The sequence below is a fragment of the Procambarus clarkii genome, chromosome 93 (assembly GCF_040958095.1).
Source record: "Procambarus clarkii isolate CNS0578487 chromosome 93, FALCON_Pclarkii_2.0, whole genome shotgun sequence".
NCBI classification, from domain to species: domain Eukaryota; kingdom Metazoa; phylum Arthropoda; class Malacostraca; order Decapoda; family Cambaridae; genus Procambarus; species Procambarus clarkii.
Genome location: NC_091242.1, coordinates 688,014 through 708,818, shown reverse-complemented (window position 1 = coordinate 708,818; position 20,805 = coordinate 688,014). Strand labels below are relative to the sequence as shown.

Below are 20,805 nucleotides of genomic sequence, written 5' to 3'. Positions count from 1 at the left end.
TCGCGCGTGTTGACCTGAGCGGTCATGGTGGCTCATCTTCTCAAGTGCTGCTCCATTAAGGATAATACAGTCTATTGTCTTTCGATGTGGAATTTTGGAAACTACTACTGCCACCCTATAAACGAAGGCTGGAGCTACAGTCGGTAAGTGTAATGGACTCGACGGTGTTAATTATATTGGTTTGCTGATACAAGGTCTGTTTTGAGCACGTGTGAGCCTGAGTGCTGTGCTTTCCTCGTAGGCCTCTGCCTGCTTGCATGCTCTGTATGTGCTTCCTGGTTTGGCTTTGCGCTAAATGGCTTTTGTTTTCTCAATTACTCTCCTAATTGTGCACCGTGCGAGAGCAATAAATAGCAATCTCGGTTGCAATTTTTGTACCATGTGGCGCATTCAATTAAGGCGCGTCTGGGATCATCCTAGACGTAAATTCGAACTCTCATCACGGCCCTTGTGATTTTAAAATCCTTGTGGATTTATTCACTCAATTAATTGTTTGTTTGCGTTAAACTTCCGCCCCTTCAATAGACTAGGGTATAGGCTCCTTACCTTGAGGTACTTCCGGGGCTTAGCGTCCCCGAGGCCCCGTCGTCGACCAGGCCTCCTGGTTGCTGGACTGATCAACCAGGCTGTTGGACGCGGCTGCTCGCAGCCTGATGTATGAGTCACAGCCTGGTTGATCAGGTATCCTTTGGAGGTGCTTATCCAGTTCTCTCTTGAAGCTGTTTTGGCACTGACCTGCCAACATTTACTTGAATTTATCAGTGCCACTAAAATTAGTGGCCTCGACGCGAACAAGAAGCCGTCGGCTTGTCAAAGGTCCCCCCCCCCACTTGCCCTGATAATCTTTTTCCAGTTAGATTTTAAAATTTAAGTTTTGGCATTTACGACTTTGTCGGGTAGGCGGTTCCATGGATTTATAACTCTGGGGGGAAAAAGCATCTCCTGTTCTCAGTCCTACATTATGGCTTGAGCTTGAAACCGTTGCTCCTTGTGTGTTACATCTGACCTAAAGAAAAATCAAAATCAATATCCTCTAACTTGTTAAGTATTTTAAGTTTCAAAGAGATATCCTTTGTCATGCCTGGTTTGCAGTGTTGTTAGCCCTGTGGCCTTTAAGCGTTCCTGATACTAGAAATGACTTTGCTCTGGAATGACTTTGGAAGGTACCCGGTGTTGCACCTTCTCCAGAGCAGCTATGTCCTTCGGAAAATGAGGTCTTGGATACAGTAAACTAAGTGGGGGGCACACCAGATATTTATACAGTTGAACCATTACCTTCTTTTCCTTATGAAATCAAAAGTATGCTTGATTATCCCAAGAGTTTGGTTAACTTTTCTGACTGCTGCACCCACCTGTTGTGCAACTTTTAATAAATGGTTGATCTAGACTTTCTTCATCAATATTAATTTGATAGTCGTGGCTTGTTGCGGTCTTGCATTTTTCCGATATTAAAAAGCATTTGCCAGTCTTATGACCACTTCTGGAGTTCATGTAGATCTTTGTAAGAATATTTAATATCATTTCATTTCCCACTACCATAAATCTTTATCTGCAAATGTGGTTTGTAATACTCTCGTCTGTAAGTGATGTATATGACAAAAAGGGTAGGTCTCAAAATGGACCCCTTGTAGCACCCCCCACTTAACAGGTTTTTCCATTCTGATTAGTTTCCATCTAGCTCCACCCATTTTCTTTCCTTCAACCATTGTTTTATCCATTCTAATATTTTGCCATTTATTCCATTGGCAAGGAAATTGTAGGCCCGTCTTTCATGTTGCAGCTTATGAAAAGCTTTAGCAAAATCCATGTACTGTATACTACTGTACATCCACTGATAGGTTTGTGCTTTTCCAAAAAATGTTAGCTAATTTGTTTTTTAGAAAATCAATGTTGTACTGGTCGGGGTGAGAATAGCTTGTGCTACCTCATCCCTCTGTGTATTTTACCTCAATAAATTATTTCAATGTTGTAGATATAGACATATGCCTGGATATGCCTGGGTATTTTAGTTTTTCATGCTGAGATAGTGCAATATAGGACAATACTCTATTTTCTACCTGGTAATGTACTATGTATATTTCTTACAGATGTAGCAGCTATTGATAAGTTTGTTAAAAAGTAATATTTACCTATATCAAGCAAGCCATGTCATCAGAACACTGGGACCTTGTAGAGTCCTATGACTACCTGCAGGAGATGGCAACCAAGAGCTCAAGTATTCGATGGCCAGCCCTTCTCCTTTTGTCAACCCTTGTTACCATTGCACTGGCTGTTGCAGTCTTCTTGTGGATTGCTCTCAAGCCTTCACCAGGTTCAAGACGGTATGTCACATTCTCATTTTATAGCTTTCTTCACTGTCCATTTACAGTACTGTACTTTGTGTTAAACTTTCTAGCCAGACAAATGTTATGCCAATTCAGTCTTGATGAATCTGCCAGAGCAAACCATTCGTTTGCATATATATGTTGGGGGAATTATATTTGAAAAAAAAATTGGCAGATGTCTATTCATGCATCAGTAGCTTTCCCTCACCAACAAACATTTGCACAAATGCTTAACGTTCATTTGATAATTTAATTGTTTTGTTCCTTGATGAGTATTGATCCTAGGATAAGAGTGTCATGCTGACAATATTGTTTTTACTATTTTCAGCTTTTATAATTTTTAACATTACGTATTTTAGTTTTTCTTTTCTTCGGTGTAGCCTTTTTTACATAAATATCGGAAACAATTTCCTGAACGATGCTGTACTGTATTTTTTTTTAAATTTGAAACCTGGAAGCTTTTTCTTATTTTAGTCACATTTTTTCTGAAATTTCTAAAAAATTCTAAACAGAAATATGTATCACATTTTCTGTTGAGAATGGATACATACTTCTGTTTAGAAATTTTTCACTTCCTGAAGTCCCTGACAAGACTAGCAATTTTACTGGTTGCCATAGTAAATGTATGAGTGAAACCACATAATAAAATACAGTATGAGCAAAACAATGTTGAATTGCTTGGACAGATGTTACACAGGTGGTTGACCACCTGTATAGAGTGGTACCTCAGAGATACTCTGACAATAGGTTTAGGTGGGTAGTAAACGAGTACATTATCTGTGGTGTAGTCAGCATAAGCTGCTTTGTAGGATATATGAGTGCCTGTACAGTAGTGTAACTGTACATTTCCATTTAAATCTATGTATTGTAATTTGAAAATTACAAAACTAATGACAGGTACGGCTATTTTTTTTTTTTTTTTGTAGATACAGTATTGCTAAAAGATTCACCCTAAAATGTGTCGAACAGATTCTAAAATCTGCCACCTGGGAGCATCATGGCCCAATAACAATTGGGACTGTTCCTTGCACCTCCATACATTAGTCTCAAAAGTTTAAAGCCAACACAGGAAGTTGTTCTCCAGATACTTTACAACTGGAAATGTAATACATAAAACTACTGTATCCCTAAATTGGATACCTAATTTTTACAATAAAGGACAGGCATAAACTAAAGTAAGCAACTGTGGTAAAGAAGTCAGAAAACGTGCAACAAAATAACTTTACAAAACGAACTTCACTTCGAGTGGGGGAAAGATGATGCATTCAGTCACTAGATGCATAGACTTTATATACAGTATTTATGTATAATTTATGTACAGTAACTTCTCTCATTTTCCAAATGGTTGAAAATATATACAGTATAGTTATACAATACTATAAAATAAGTCATAATATAGCAATTTTGTGATTTAGATTCAGAGATACTGATAATGGGCTAACATTAAAATACTAGTGTGCATAATTTCATCATAACTACTATAATATTGGTTGAAGATGTACATTACAAATAACCCGACCCCACACACATGAAGTGAATTTAAAATGACAGTTTCATTCTGACCTCAATCCTCAAGTTGTGACACCCATCGTGATAAGTCTCGAAGACAAAATGGTCACTTTCATTTCATGAACGTGTGGGTTGGATTATTCGTTTCAGCCACATTACTATTGAGACATTCTCTACATACTGCACACTACAAGTTTCAACTTGGTTTAAAAAAATTTGTGTACAGAAATAGTGTAAAGTTACCTTTTAAAAAAAAAATTAAAATCTGCCACTAGGTAGGTACAGTGCACAATAACAATAGGAACATTTCTTTGATGCACATTTAAAGCTAATATGCAAAACATTTTTCATATATTGCACGTAAAAAAAATAGTTTCCATACTGAGAACTCCTAAATAACTTTATCAAATATAAAATATTTTGAAATTGTCATTGTAATACAATATAATGAAAAGCCTGATGTTTAGTTCCACCATACGCCCTTCAAATATTTAATATACATTTTTCCATTAAAGTGATTAATTTTTGCAGGTATCCCGGAAACCTGGAAGATCGAGTCCAGGTACTGGCTGACAAGCTGACCAGGAGCACCTGGGGTCGTTGCACGGCACGTGAGTACCGCAAGAGGGTCTGGATAAATTGGAAGAAAAATATTACAGAAGCAGATCTAAATACCATAACCAGGCTCAGATTTGGTAATGGAGGCACTCCTTACCAAGCTTTATATGGAAGGTGTCGGCGCATCAAGTTGAAGTTAAATAGAAAATACAGAACACAGTCTTTCTCAAATATATAATGCACTGATGGATATACTCGAATTGTATTTTACTTTTGCAAATTTTTGTTCTTTTCACAGTGAATTGTTCTAATTTTTTTTAGTTCATTTGGAATTGTTTTGAATTCGGCCTTTAATACCACTGTTCAAGGGTCCAGGTACTACAGTCTGGTTCATTCTTGACACGCAATAGGGAATTTCGAGTTCGAATCTCAAAAAAAAAAGTAAAAAAAAAATACAGTATTATTAACCATAGCTATTTTTAGTTTAGTTTTAAAACAACTATTGTTCTTAGTTAGCTTCCTCAGGGTGCAATCGAAAACAAGTTGCTAAGTAATTGGTATAGGGGCTTCCTCTTCCCAATTATAGGAAACCATAAGGTGAACCAATTTTTTTTTTATTAGTTTCGAACCAGATACTTCCTAGTGTTAAGTCAATCTTGCTGCAAAGGGGTTAAATCAATCTCCCTATATAACTCTGTTGTCTTCTGATTAAAGCATCCCACTTTGGACTTTGAGAAATTGGAGATGTACAAGTCTCAAATATATCATTAAGAACATCTGTAGATCATGATCAAAAATTTAATCTGTACTACTCTTTCTGAAGACTAATATCTGGTAGTACAGTATTTCATCATTGTTGATATGTATGTCTGTAATGTAGGTAACTATTATTAAATATGTTTTGACTCATATTAATATTGTTTGGCACAAGTAAAATACAACCCTGTATGTCTATGTGCAAAATATTTGAGGACTTGTATCATTATGAAAGGCACTTTCACTCACTAATTGTAAGACTGTGTATTGGCATAGACTGCATCAACAATACTAATTATATAGAAATGAAGCATACTGTATTTGTAGATCATTTTATAGTTTGTTACAGATATGTACACTACTGCTGAAATTTTTTTTAAGGCATTACAAAAAATCAAAAGCTTGGAATTATCTATATTTGTTTTTCTACACAGAAGCACCTCACTGTTCAGATTTATTAAGTTGAATTCAACTTCACCCTCTAACATAGCTCAAACTCTAAAATCTGTCACGCTGTCGGAAACAATTGTGGTACATTTACGTTGTCAAATGCAAAGGAAACTTACTGGTAAGGGAAGAAACTGGTTACAGTGTGTGATCAGCCGTAACAGCCTGAAACTTGAAACATCTACTAAATGTTAGCATACTGTTGCACTACAATAGATGACCAAAGTGTTGCAACATGCAGAAATAAGGAGGAAGGGAAGGGAAGAACATTGTCAATTAATGTATTATAATAACCAATGCTGAAAAAATGTGTTGAGAAAAATAAATTAGTATAGTTCCTTTATGCTGAAATTTTATTTATCCCATTATGCACACTGGTTGCTTTGTAATTTATTTTCCATGATGAAGGCTTGAGGTCACAATACACTGCTTCCCCCACACTAGCTCATTAAATATTTTGTTTCTAAACAAATTTGTAATAACCTATACAAGGTAAATACACAAAGTCATCTTGAGTACAGTACAGTAGCTATAAAAACACATAAATTAAAATACTGTTCTGTACATTTAAACTACTATGTACTGTACCTGTATATTCACAATTCACTCGAGCAGAGATCAGGAAATAAAATAAATATTTGTATGAACTAATTTTACAGAATGGTACAAGAAGCAATCAAGTACAGTGCAGAATAAAATATACTGTATCAATAAATTTACTGAAATAATCTTTTTTTTTTCCTCTAGCAATGCTCTTGAGAATCTTGGTGAAATGTTGAGTTAAGGTTTCTTGAGTTGCACTTGTATTCTTATTCCAGTAACCCCCCACCCATTTGTAGGGGAAAGCAGACTAGTATGGCTCAGGCCTTTGACATGTGTACACCTGGAGCAAAGGAACTGCACTTTGTCTCTGCCCTGCAAACCTACAATAAGAATTAGACTGGGCCTGAAGTAAACTAAAGCCAATTACACCAGAATGGCAAATGATACCTCAAAACTAATAATTTAGTTTACAAGCACACATGATGCTGGGAATCAGCAACATGATTCAGGCTGGGTACACCTGAATGTGAAAGTGACTGCATCCAATAGGAAGAATGGTGGAAGCAGCAGAGTTTGAAAAATATATATACCATGCAGAATTTTGCCAATCTCTGTACAGGAATTGTACTGCCGTGGTTAATAGAACTGGAGAGTTCTTTTTTTGGGATGCAACCCCCCAAGAGTCTAACTCCCAGGTACTGTACCTATTTACTGCTATCTGAACAATAGCATTAGGTGAAATAAAATGTGTCCATCCATTTATGTCTTGTCCGAGAATTGAACCCAGGATCCCCAATTGTGAGAACCGCTGCTCACCAGTTCCAATTTTCAAATACGTAACCGAATGCATCAAAACAGTTCAGCGGGATTTTATGAATTTGGCGACATTCTTCGATTGTTGCACTCAAAATATTAAACAACAAAATCTCAAGTACTAGAAAAGACAACAAATATTTCTATATACAGGATTAGGCTCAGAATTTTGAAGATGCTATATATATGATTCCCATTATCAAGAGTTTATGAATTATCTCAGTTTACCTATTAACATTTTCTAGATACAGTATATAATCTACACGTAACTTTGTAGATGCAGTATATAAATCTACACAACTTTGTAGATACTATATAATCTACACATAACTTTGTAGATCACTATAAATCTTATTTAAACACAATCTACAAAGTCAATGTTTTTAGCAAAGGGTTTTATTATAAGCATAAATGAATTAAATGAAAAAATATTCAAGCATCTTGTTTAAAAATGAATGCTTAGCATAGTGAATATTATGCTGTTTAATACTTAGAAAGTATTAAACATATTGGAAATAATTACAGTATTACAATAATCCATCATCACTTTCATGACAGTACTCACCTAGTTGTGCTTGCGGGGGTTGAGCTTTGGCTCTTTTGTCCTCTCAACTGGTGTACAGATTCTGCAGCTTATTGGACTATCAAATCTACATTTGAAACTGTACATGAAGCCTGCCTCCACCACAGTGTGCTCCATTGGTCATATTCTACATTACAGGTTTCTCATGCAGCTGTTAGTGTCCACCAGTGGTACAAACACGTGAACTGTTTTGAACTGCTTCTAATTCAGCACAAACAAATGTTTATTTCTGGGGATTTAATATTGCTACTATGGATGTAGGGATGTTATCATTCTAGGTGTACCAACAGCTTTATAGAAACCCATACTGTACCACCAGTGGAGCACACCATCATGAACGTGTTAAAAGTTTGTATGTAAAATAGCAGTAGTATTACAGTAATTACATCTATTTACTGATGTAAAAAAATATAATACTGTAGCACAGATGATTCCTGATGGTATTAGAAAGTCTTCTAATGTATTCAGGGCTCTTAATCTGCACTTTTTAATGTAATATATGCTATTTGATAAAATATTCATCTAACAATGATATATTTTTTGTAGAGAGGCCTGCACATTGAGATACATAAAGATACCTATAGTTTCTTAAATATTAACATCAAATACTGTATACAGACCTTATAGCATTTTCAAAATATATTATGGTAGAATATTTTTTCTCCGATATACTGTACAAGGTCAGTCTTTCAAGCAATAATTTCACAATCCTTACATTAAAAATCACAGTAACAGCGCTGTATTTAATATTGAATTTCGCTATAAATTCACAAATTAAAAATAATTAAAGAATATTATCACAGATTTGTTTTAATTTATATGATAAAATATACCTGTATCATAAAGTAAACATTATCACAAATAACTGGAACACATTAAAATATATCACCAAGCCAAAAATATATTATTGAATTTACATTCTCTTGAACTTTAAAATTTACATATATTTACTATAATCCCCCTATTTTTGTCTAGAATGCATTCATGGAAAATTAAAAAATTAAATTACAATTTTTGCTCCATTTTGGACCATTATAAAATCTCACTCCACTGCAGTGCACTTTCATTTTAAATTTAGATACCACCAATTTTTTAACCAACAAAAGTGACCACATAGTACTGAAGTAAAGAACATTTTCATAGAAATACTGAAGGTGCAAAATAGCACTGTCATACAACAATTTTGGTGCCTCTACCATTCTAGGCAGCATTTATATGGTCGGGAGTTGGGCAGTGACATCTAGCATACCATGGGTAATATCTTTAAATACAGTATATTTTTCAAATAAAATTTTTACCCCATTTAGCCACAAGGACATTATGTACCATTACACATCATACTTTTGGCCACATTTTCTCATGCTGATATGTTAGTATTTGTTGTATAAGGTACAGAACTAAATATTTTGGAATAATTTGGGGAAAGCGTATAGATTTCAGTTAACAATTGATAGAAATTTTAACTATTTTTTAAAATACTGTACATATTTCAACTGCCATATAAAGAAACAACCATTCCTCCACAACCTACATAGTTACCAACTTTTTGTCATGAGTAAATAATTTTTTTTTGCTGACTGTAGAATCTAGTCTACACAGTATCATAATTTATACATACTGTATTCCTCTCTAATGTTCTGGAAAGTCTATCTGAACACATTGATACATATACTGATGTTAAAATACATCACTATGAAGCTTTAATACACAGTACAGTACTAAATATAAGACAACAATGTAATAAGTTCTCTTAAATATTACAATATTACAATTAAAGTTTGAGATCACACTAGAGCTGTCTTTCTAGCACTGACAAAATACAGTTCAACAGTAATACAACTATTGTAATACAGTACCAATAACAGAAACATAGAATGCTAGAAATCCAGTTTTAATTGTTCATGTATATAAAACTGATGGAAGCTACAAATTACAAAATTGTGTTACAGCACTTCTCTGCCTTGGGCTAATCAACATTAACCTTATTATGATTAAAACTGGGGCATGTAGATGACGATGCCATTCGAGCTGTGCATGACCTAAGAGCAAGGATATTGCTAATCTGAAAATTTAAGCTGTTATTCATATAATTCTCTCTCATAGCCAAGATCTCTCTCTCAAGGTGTGATTCCTGAGGTTTACCTAAAATATGAGAACTAAGAGAATACATATCAGCCAATCTCCCATATGGAATGCCAGACATGTATTCATAAATGCTTGGGATACACTGTGCTTCCCTTACTTGATTTGTGAGTGTTAAAAAAGATGTGGGGAATAAATCTTGATCGGTATTCCCATATTTGTCATCCAGCAAACAATTCATTGTTGTTGGTTTATGCTCAAGCTCTTTTTGTGATTCAGCTGGTGGTTCCAATATAAGATGCTGCCTTTCAGCTAAAAGGTCTGATGTATGTTCTTGTGCTCTAAGTGACAAAAAAGAACGTAATTTTACCGACTGCAGGCTAGTTTCCTTGCTTTTATTTAATGGTTTCGTTCTAGTATATTTTTGAAATTTATCTAATGGGGCAAAGGCCAAGTGTTTTGATTTTCGTGGGAGTTCTCGCTCTTCATTGAACTTGGTAACTGACCTAGTTGATAGTTCCGGGTTAATTTCATATCCTTCATTCACTAAAGGTAGACTTCTTTTTCTTGGTTTTTGTTGAGCAGTTCTCTTAATGTCAATAGGTGAAAGACGTGCACAGGATTGTTTCAGCCTGTCATCTTTCTGCTTTTCCTTTGAAAGCAGAGAATGTATGTCATCAGAAAATTCTCCAACTTCATCCTTTTTCATATCTGATGCAACAGAGTTCCCTTTAGTCATACTTTTTTGACCATCATTGAACAAAATAGGTAACACTGGTAGTGGTTTTGGCCAGCTGAGTTTAAGTGGTCCATGTGGGAATTCAGTACTTGTTGGTACTGTTTTCGCAAGGAATAACTTGGTAGTCTCATCATCAGTGTGTAGGCCTCGAGTATCTTCTGACTGCTGCCTTTCATGTCTAGATGGATAAGAGGGGGACCTCGAAAGTGATCTCAAATATTTGTCTAAATTTGTAACATTTTTGTGTTCAGCACCAATTCCCAACTTGTTCAAGGCCAGCTTTCTGTTTTTAATAGATTGAACACATGAATCTTGGGGTGATATTTCCTCACTTGTTCTGCTTATGTCATCCATATTAAATTCTACATCTTGATATACTGTTTCAATCTCCTTAACAAGGCAATCCCCTTTAGAATAAATGTTCATTAAAGAAGATGTCTTCCCCTGACTCTTAAGAATAGCATCCATATTATGCAATTCTTTCTTATTTTGTGCATTATTTTTGTACATACAGACTTCTTTTTTTTCTGTCAAAAAAACATTATTTTTTAACAACAACAAATTACTTGCCCTGCTCATCTCTGCACCAGCTTCCTGACAGTTTATAGTTTCAGGCATGCTTCTCGTATCCCCATCGAAATATGTGGAATCTACATCTTCGTTATAGATGATACTTTTTCTATCAGAGCTTTTAATCATGTTATTTGGTACAAAATAATTTTCCTCATTTGGAATACATTTCCTTGCCAGTTTACTGCAAGAAGCATTATTAATATTATTATCTATCATAGCTTGTAACATACATGAACCAAATGTGGTAAATTCCTCTATGGGAGAATTTCCTGCATTTTGTGTGACAGTCTTTGTTAAAACTTCAGTGCAATTGACAGTATTTAGAAGAGCTTTATTTATAACTTTTTCAGTTTGGCAGTCTTGCGATTGTATATTTTTCTCATTGTTAGTGTAGCTTTTCCCTGGAGTGCTTAATTTTATTAATGGACATGTATCTCCCGTCTTATCATAAGTAGATTTAATATCATGCTCAAAATCAAATGGTTTGTTATCCTTCATGGGAACATCAATACCATTGTTAATGTATCTTTCCTTTGTCAAACAAGCATCATCTTCATTTGCAAAGTGATTACTCTTTTCATGAAGACCATTACTCTCTTCATGAAGACCATCTTGCTCTACATGAAGACCATTACTCTCTTCATGAAGACCATCTTGCTCTACATGATCATCACCCTCTTCATGAAGACTATCTTGCTCTACATGAAGATCATTACCTGCTTCTTGAAGATCATTACCCTCTTCATGAAGACCATCTTGCCGTACATGAAGATCATTACCTGCTTCTTGAAGATCATTACCCTCTTCATGAAGACCATCTTGCTCTACATGAAGACCATCTTGCTCTACATGAGCATCACCCTCTTCATGAAAACTATCTTGCTGTACATGAAGACCATCTTGCTCTACACGAAGATCATTACCTGCTTCATGAAGATCATTACCCTCTTCATGAAGACCATCTTGCTCTACATGAAGATCATTACCCTCTTCATGAAGACCATCTTGCTCTTCGTGAAAATCATTACATTCTATATGAAGACCATTGCATTTTCCACGAAGACCACTGGACTCTTCATGATCATCATTATGCTTTTCAAGAATACCATTGCACTCTTTACTAACACCGTTATGCTCTTTATGAACAGCCGTATGTTCTTCATGAAGAACATTACGCTCTCCAAGAATATCTTTCCGCTCCTCATGAAGACCATTATGCTCTTCATCAACACACTTATGCTCTTCATGAAGACTACTGCACTCTTCATTAACTCCATTGTGGTCTTTATGAACATCCTTACAATCGTCATGAAGAACACTGCACTCTTCTTGAAGATTATTATGGTCTTCATGCACATCTTTATGCTCTTTATGAAGACGACTGTGCTCTTCAGGAAGACTATTGCAGTCTTCATGAAGCTTCTTACCCACTTCATAAAGATCATTACACTTTTCATAAAGATGATTATCCTTTTTACAAAGACCATTAGCCTTTTCATACATACCATTATCCTCTTCACATATATCCTCCTCCTCCTTTCCACAAAGATTATTACCCTCTTCATGAACACCATTATTCTTTTCACATACATGATTATCTTCTTCACATGCACGATTATCTTTTTCATATACATGATTATCTTCTTCACGTGCACGATTATCTTTTTCACATACATGATTATTTTCTTCACGTGAACGATTATCTTTTTCACATACATGATTATCTTCTTCATGTGCACGATTATCTTTTTCACATACATGATTATCTTCTTCATGTGCACGATTATCTTTTTCACAAAGGACATTACCCTTTTCACGATGACCATTAACCTCATCATGAAGACCATTACCCTCATCATGAAGACCATTACCCTCATCATGAAGACCATTACCCTCATCATGAAGCCCATTACCCTCATCATGAAGACTATTACCCTCATCATGAAGACCATTACCCTCATCATGAAGCCCATTACCCTCATCATGAAGCCCATTACCCTCATCATGAAGCCCATTACCCTCATCATGAAGACTATTACCCTCATCATGAAGACCACTACTCTTCACAGGTATGTCTTCTCCTGCATTTCTTACCTGCTTTTCCAAAATACTCCAATTGCTTCCATTTTGCAAAGGACTCTTTTTATGAAAACGATCATGAGACTCCCATCCTGAAATATACTGCTTAGTAATGTCATCTTCATTTACATCTTTAGTGTTAAAGTTGTCATTAACACAAGTTTCTACTTCAGGTATTTTTAAATGTGCCCGACCTGCCACTCGTCTGATAACAAGGGAGAGTGGTGATCCTTCTGATGAAATGCATTCATACTGGTCACTAATTTTCATTCCTTTGAGGCAGATTTTCAAGAAATTATAATGAGGGTCAGTATGTACACGTCGATGTTTGGAGAGAGAAGTAGAAGTGGTGAAAGATGCACTGCAATCTGAACAGGAATATGGGTCTATGCTAAAATGGTGTTTTTCGTGTTTTTTGAGTGATGCAGATGTTGTAAAAAATGTGCCACAAAGATGACACATGAATGGAGTTGCATTAACATGGTTTCGAATGTGCTGCTCTAAATGTGAAGCTCTCCTGTATGTTACAGTGCATATATGACACTTGAACGGCTTGTTAGTTTTATGAATTAGCATGTGCCTGTTGAGATCTGAAGTAGTAAAAAACTTCATTCCACATTCTCTGCATGCATGACGTCTTTCACCAGTATGTCTACGCACATGCAACTGCAGATGACATTTTCGTATAAACCCAGAACCACATAATTCACAAAGATAGGGCCTCTCACCACTATGAATTCTAGCATGCCGCTTGAGTTCTGAAGGAGACCGAAAGTACAAATCACATAAATGACATTTATGAGGCTTCTTGTATGGATTCATTTTTTCAGGGTCCTCTTTAAAACCTCGCATATATAAAAATCTCCTGTTATTGAAAGATTTCTTCCTAAAGTTATAATTTTGCCATATGCTCCTCCTACTTCTTGAAACTACAGACTGAGTAAGACAACCTGAGATCTGACTCTCTGTCAGAGCTGATGTACTGTCTTGAAAATGTTCACTAGGAACAATTCCACCAGCTTGGCTTCTGTTTGTCAGAGATTGACATATAATTTTCAGCAACTGACTGTACTGCTCATTATTTTCAAGTGCATGTTCTTCCTCTACCACTTGTATTTTATCAGATTCAACAGAATTATAATCCTGAGTGCTTGTTCCTCTTTCATCATCCTCAGTACTCATTCCTTTTTCACCATCCTCAGTGGTTGTTCCTGTTTCACCACCCTCAAAGCTTGTTCCTTTGTCACTATACTCAGTGCTTGTTCCCTTTTCACCATCCTCAGTGGTTATTCCTTTTTCACCATCCTCGGTGCTTGTTCCTTTTTCACCACCCTTAGAGCTTGTTCCTGTGTCACTATACTCAGTGCTTGTTCCCTTTTCACCATCCTCAGTGGTCATTTCTTTTTCACCATCCTCGGTGCTTGTTCCTTTTTCACCGTCCTCAGTGCTTGTTCCTTTTTCACCATCATCAGTACTTGTCCCCTTTTCACTATCATTAATGCTTGTCCCTTTTTCACCATCCTCAATGCTTGTCCCCTTTTCACCATCCTCAATGCTTGTCCCTTTTTCACCATCCTCAATGCTTGTCCCTTTTTCACCATCCTCAATGCTTATCCCTTTTTCACCATCCTCGAACCTTGTTCCCTTTTCACCATCTTCAATGCTTGTTCCCATTTCACCATCTTCAATGCTTGTTCCCATTTCACCATCCTCAGTGCTTATTCCTTGTTCACCATCCTCAGTGGTTATTCCTTTTTCTCCATCCTCAGTGGTTATTCCTTTTTCACCATCCTCAGTGCTCATTCCTTTTTCACCATCCTCTGCGCCTGTTCCATTTTCACCATCCTCAGTACTTGTTCCTTTTTCACCATCCTCAGTGTTTGTGCCTTTTTCACCATCTTCAATGCTTGTTCCCTTATCATGATCCTCAGTGCTTGTTCCTTTTTCACCATCCTCAGTGCTTGTTCCTTTTTCAATTTTATCTAATATTTTGTTACTGTCATTTTCAGTTGTATTTTCCTTTAAATGCTTGTTCAAAGTGTCCACTGATAATTCATTTTTTTCATCTCCAGTGCCACTTATAGCATTCCTTGGGGTATGGCTACTTTTTTTTTTTTTACCTTTTGAATCTTTAGAAACTGTGGATATGAATTCATTTTCTGGTTCATCAAAAGACACATCACAGGAAATAAGTGGCACTTCAGATTCTTCACTTTCCGACCCAGGATTTGGTACATCAGCTTGCTCATTCTGTTTAGATACAGAATACCCACTTTTTACGGCAAGATCACTGGCACAGCAATCTTCAATTTCATTTTCTTTAAAATCAGGAATAGACCTATCTGATAATAATTTGCTTACTTCTCCCATTAAAAGCATATGATCCAGAGGGGCTGCATGACTAAAAAATCCAGTGGGAAACAAACTATGCTCTAGTTCACAAACTTCAGTGATCATGTTGTCATCTTCCTGTTTAATACTCTTAGTCTGTATCTTCAGGTAAGGAATTGTATCCTCCTCATCAGTCTCAAAACATTCTATATCATCCTCTAGTTCGGCAAATGAGTAACTTCTGTTCCTCAGTTTACGCTTCTTTAAAATGCAGACTGTTTTGCCTCCAGGCCGATAGGTACTATCAACTTTGGCTTTACTCTTAGGCCTCTTGCACTTTTTTCGACTTCTCTCCATGTTCAGGGAACTCTGATTATCACTAAGAGATAATATTTGCTCAGTTACTCCACATCTTGCATCATCTAAATATTCAGTTTCAAAATGGCTTTGTTGATGTTTTGGCTTTGTGTTACTAGGAGGATCAAATACTTGGTGGGTTCGTCTTCTGTGTCGTAACAAACACGAAGATGTTACAAACCACATGCCACATATATCACATACATGTCGTCTATCTTCAATATGTCGCCTCATGTGCACTTCAACATGATCCTTGCGTTTGAAGCACATGTCACACAACTGACATTTGAAAGGCCTTTCACCACTATGAATTCTTCCATGACGCTCAAGCTCATAAGGGGTCCTAAATGAAGTTTCACACTGATCACATTTGTGTGGCTTCTTATAAGGTCCTTTATCATTTTCAGAACTAATTAAACTTAGGTGATCTCCATTATTTTGATTTGAACATAAAGAGTACCCACTCTTATCTAAACCACAACGGGACACTAAATTTGTACCATCTATGGATTCATCTAACTGTTCATCAACTTCCTGCTTAATTTTATCATTTGACACTATATAATCTGTTAAGCTGTCATATTGAGCATCATTACCATGAGTATCTTTCTCACTAGATTTCTCTTTCCTGTATTGTTCTTCACTATTGCCTATTGTTTCTGAGCATATTGTACCACTGTTATTTTTATGACTGTTCTTTTTCGTGGGTTCAGGTGCAACAACATCAACACTGTCACCTGGTGTTTGTTTTGGACTATTAGCCAAGCAGTTGTTATACTCGGTATTCTTCCTTGAAGCGTCTTCTTCCTCACATATCCTATGTTTGTAAATTTTCATTGTTATACAAACAATTTACTGGATGCTATACAGTAATACACATAAACCACATCCTATGACAAACATTTTATATACTCTTTATCAATATACTGTACTGTACTATAATATACTGTATACAGATTTGTATTGAACTATATGTTAGTGATATACAGGTACATTGCTATATTGCATATTTGTATTAAATTAAACAATCCGATTCTTCCATGGAGCTTGTTTTGTTAGTTTGGATGGGTTCTGAAGTGCTGATGGGAGGGGTTCCTTATCTGGCCTCAACTGCATATTTCCCAAGTGACCTAAAACAATGAGGACAATCACTTTACTACCTTTCAGAGAACAGGAAAAGAAAATAGGATCTAAAACACCTAACTCGTATACAATACAATATTCCTTACTACAAGATCGAGATGTTACTTGGTGTTTCCACAGTCAAACAAGTGCTTATCTGAACATTTATGAAGAAGTATGTTAGTGAAGAAATCAATACTATATGGAAAAGAATTAGTTGTTGAAATTTATGCAGACAAGACTAAATGGAGTGGAAAAAATAATGAAGTAAAAGACAAAATTTGCCAGAAAGCTTGGAATAGTGGTTATTCTAGAGAACTGGAAAAGAGTAACAATTATACAGATGCCTGAAATGCCCGGCATATTAGTGATTTTATGCATTACAGTATACTTATCTATGAATCCTCCAATGTTCATGTATCATATGTTTGTGTTCTTGTGTAAATAAAACATCTTTACAGCTGCAGACAACGGCTCACAGTAACGTGGCTGAAGATATCACGACCAAATCACTCATTAGAAAAAGAAGAAACAATGATGTTTCGGTCAGTCCTGGACCAATATCAAGATGTGTAATAGTCCTGGATGGACCGAAACATACAATATATAATTTCTTCATTTTCTGATGTGTGGTTTGGTCACCATTATTGCAGGTATTATATTAAAATGAAATACAACATAATTAGGATACATACAATACTGTACTCCAAAACCAACAATCCATTGGTAGTTTTACAAAATTCAACATCAAAGAATTAAACCGGTTAGTGATAATGGTGGTAGTCTATGGTTCACCTTATAGTTTTCCATAGTATGGGACAGTAAGCCTATTAGGCTTATCAAGGTTCCCCCTAGGACAACTACTGAATCCAGGACTCACACTTGCAAGCCATTCCATTATTTCTTATTCAATATCTCAGTTTTTTTTTTTTTTTTTTGCTTTAGGACCTGCCCAAAATGCTATGAATGTTTGTGGCTCTGCAAGAATGTACCACTTAATCACTAATGTATGTACAGTATCTGGACAACACATATATATGTTACTCCAGACCACTTCTATAAAAAGTCACATGTAACACATACAGGGGGGGGGGGGCAACTGCTTCAAGCTCAACAAGTCACAATGTAGAACAAAGCAGATGTTTTTTCCACCCACTGGGTTATAAACTTCACCAGCTGCCTGTCCTCGTCAAGGGCCACTAGTGTTATTGGCTCTCAGGTAAACTCAGGTAAACCCATGGAACCTCTTACCTGCCACAGCCGTAAATTGCCAAGACATTACTGCAGTTCAAAACTGAGTTGGGAAAAAATCAGGAAAAAGGAGGGACCTCTGACAAGCCGCCGACTTCCTGCTCCTGTCGTGACCACTAGTGTTTGCACTTTGATATACATAATACATTCGCATTCATACATGAATTGTTCACCGCGCAACACATTTACCATACACCTGTACCACACTTGGACGGTGTCAATGATATTTAGCGAACAATACTTAATAAATATGAACAAATGCTGATGTCTCTTTGGCACAGCATCAAAAAAATAAAAAATACTGTATACCAAATGTCCATCTATCAATTAGTCAATTTGGCTCTACTTAAACAAAGGTTTCCACTAACTGACTGAAATACACACCCCGGAGAGACCGAGGAGATCGAGACCACAGTTGCACAGTTGCACCAGACTCCCGGCAACACCCAGTCAGCTCTGTCACAGGTGCCGTGACCGTCGTGGCCTGGCAGGACGGGCAGGACGAGCTCCTTCCTCCTGCAGGTTCCTGCAGGTGCTGGTGCCGCCTCCTCCACCCTCAGCCACAGCCGTCGATATTTGGGCGCTTACAGCCCGGCCTCGCCGTCCCCCTCGTCTCCCCTCCTCTCTCTCCCCTCACTACCGCCACATATAAATTTACCTGAATTTACCTGACGGCAACCATCTTTCTAGTGTATGTATTTATATCTCTTTTATCGTATATCTATTGGTATCTATTGGATTTGTATCAAATACATACTAGTGTATGTATTTGTATCTCACCTTGTATGTATGTACTTTACCTGAATAAATATTTGTATTGTATTTGTATATTCATAGTGGCCTCGATCGTAGGGGAAAGGGAACCGCCGGTTTGTCAAAGGTCCTCCATAAATGTTCCTGTCCCTTATATTATCATAAACATACATACATACATACATACATACATACATACATACATACATACATACATACATACATACATACATACATACATACATATTCATACATACCTAAACATACAACTGTTATTGATATACCAGTATATTTATATATCACTTGCCTGGTTATCCACTAATGAGTACTAAATTGGTGGCCCAGGAGTTGATTTCACACCCAGCCTATATAATAAGGCTTTATACTGATTACATGACTTCCAGGCAAACAGCGTACCTAATGAACGACATAGACGTGTAGTCCACGAGTCAAATTAGCAACATGGAGTTGTACAATCAATCCTTGGTGGCACTGCAACCCAGACCACCTCCTAGACATTCGTGCAGTTTTGTATAAATCCTCCAGAACAAGCCAAGATGGTTCACTACCCTACAGATTATCCTCAACTTAACATCATCTAGTATTCTAGTCTCTGTCCCCCATCCCCCCAACGTGACCTGCAGCTCCAGAGATCAAATTATATCCCAACTGTTCTGACAGATGCACATATTACTACAGCCAGCAAGTGGAGCGCACCACTTATATCTCCTATGGCTTATTTTTATTACAGCACTTTGAAAGAGCCGTGGTTAAGAGTAAAACCTTTTAATGTTTACCAGCATATTTTATAGGCTGATGATGTTAGCCTGTTTGTGTGTGCCTCTGGAGATAGTGTTGGAACTACACTCACTCTCAAATCCTTTTTCTCTCTTATACAGTATTTGCCTTCCCCCTTATGTTGTAGATGCCCTCTGGTGTCCTTTCTCTCTTTACCATCTTCACTACCTTACACTTGTTGGGATTGAATTCTAGTAACCATTTGTATGCCCACTCCTCTAGTTTGTCAAGATCATCCTGCAATCCTCACTTTTTACATGCTTCATTAGCTTTGTCAGCAAGCATTGACATGTACACACACTCTTCCTCAGGTAGGTCATTTACATAAATTAGGAATAGTAGGGGTCCCAGGACTGACCCTTAGGCAACTCCACTTATTACTTTCCACCAACTCAAAGCCTCATTTCTGACTGACTATATTCTGTCCTTTAGGTAGTCCCTTACCCAGTTCAGCTGTCTTCCTAGTTATCCCTGCATGCTTCTCTGTCTCAAACACCAGCCTTTCATGATGAACAGTATCAAATGTTTTTTGACAACCTAGGAAACTAGTCTACCCCAGCCTTCTTTTTCATGTCTTTGTTATAGAACTCAATCAAGTTTGTCAGCCATCACTTTCCCCCTTCTAAATCCATGCAACCCATGTGTTACAAAGTTTATCCTCTTCAGGTCTTCAATTATTCTCAACCTCATTACCTTTTCCATCACTTTATATGGAATACTCATCAGTGACAAAACTTTCCAGATATTCTGTATTGCTTGTAAACATTCTTCAAAATTAATTACTAAAACTGCCTCTGAACTCAATGTATCAAATTCATGAACTTCATCAAGAGAGAGACAACAACTGCAATTCCATGCACCATGGATGATTACCCCTTTCCAGATTATAATCCCTCCCCACCCAAAAAGCAAATTAATGATTAGTTAAAATTTTATCTTGAGGCAAAGTACAATGCCTAAAACTAAATTGATATGCCACTCACATGCAAAGGAAATTCAAGACAGCAAAGACCAGCTACCTGTACTTGAGACATTAATTTGCAAGCACTCAATGGTTAGAAATAAATAAAAATAGATTCCAAGCTACTTTGGACTATGAGGGATGCCTTTATCTAGCAGTGTACAGTACTTAAGAAAACTGATGACATGAAATGAAGTGCTATTAACATTTAAGTAAATACGGTGTT

At 36.6% G+C, this 20,805-nt stretch overlaps 1 protein-coding gene and 1 long non-coding RNA gene across 2 annotated transcripts; one reads left to right on the top strand and one right to left on the bottom strand.

The window, feature by feature from the left end:
* The first annotated feature begins 3 nt into the window (after window positions 1-3).
* On the top strand, window positions 4-4,695 carry LOC138359758 (uncharacterized). The gene is made up of 3 exons (XR_011226057.1): window positions 4-143; window positions 2,088-2,321; window positions 4,365-4,695. It is a non-coding gene; the product is annotated as an uncharacterized lncRNA (long non-coding RNA).
* Window positions 4,696-5,547: 852 nt separating this feature from the next.
* LOC138359757 (uncharacterized) lies at window positions 5,548-18,668 on the bottom strand. Its single transcript, XM_069319418.1, has 2 exons — window positions 18,452-18,668; window positions 5,548-16,824 (listed from the first exon to the last, which is right to left on the bottom strand). Exon 2 carries the CDS (start codon window positions 16,529-16,531, stop codon window positions 9,500-9,502), a length of 7,032 nt encoding a protein of 2,343 aa, XP_069175519.1. The 5' UTR covers window positions 16,532-16,824; window positions 18,452-18,668; the 3' UTR covers window positions 5,548-9,499.
* Between the last annotated feature and the right edge of the window lie 2,137 nt (window positions 18,669-20,805).

Excerpts from the sequence above, each read along its gene's own strand:
- LOC138359757 (XM_069319418.1), bottom strand. The coding sequence starts at position 16,531 with ATGAAAATTTACAAACATAGGATATGTGAGGAAGAAGACGCTTCAAGG.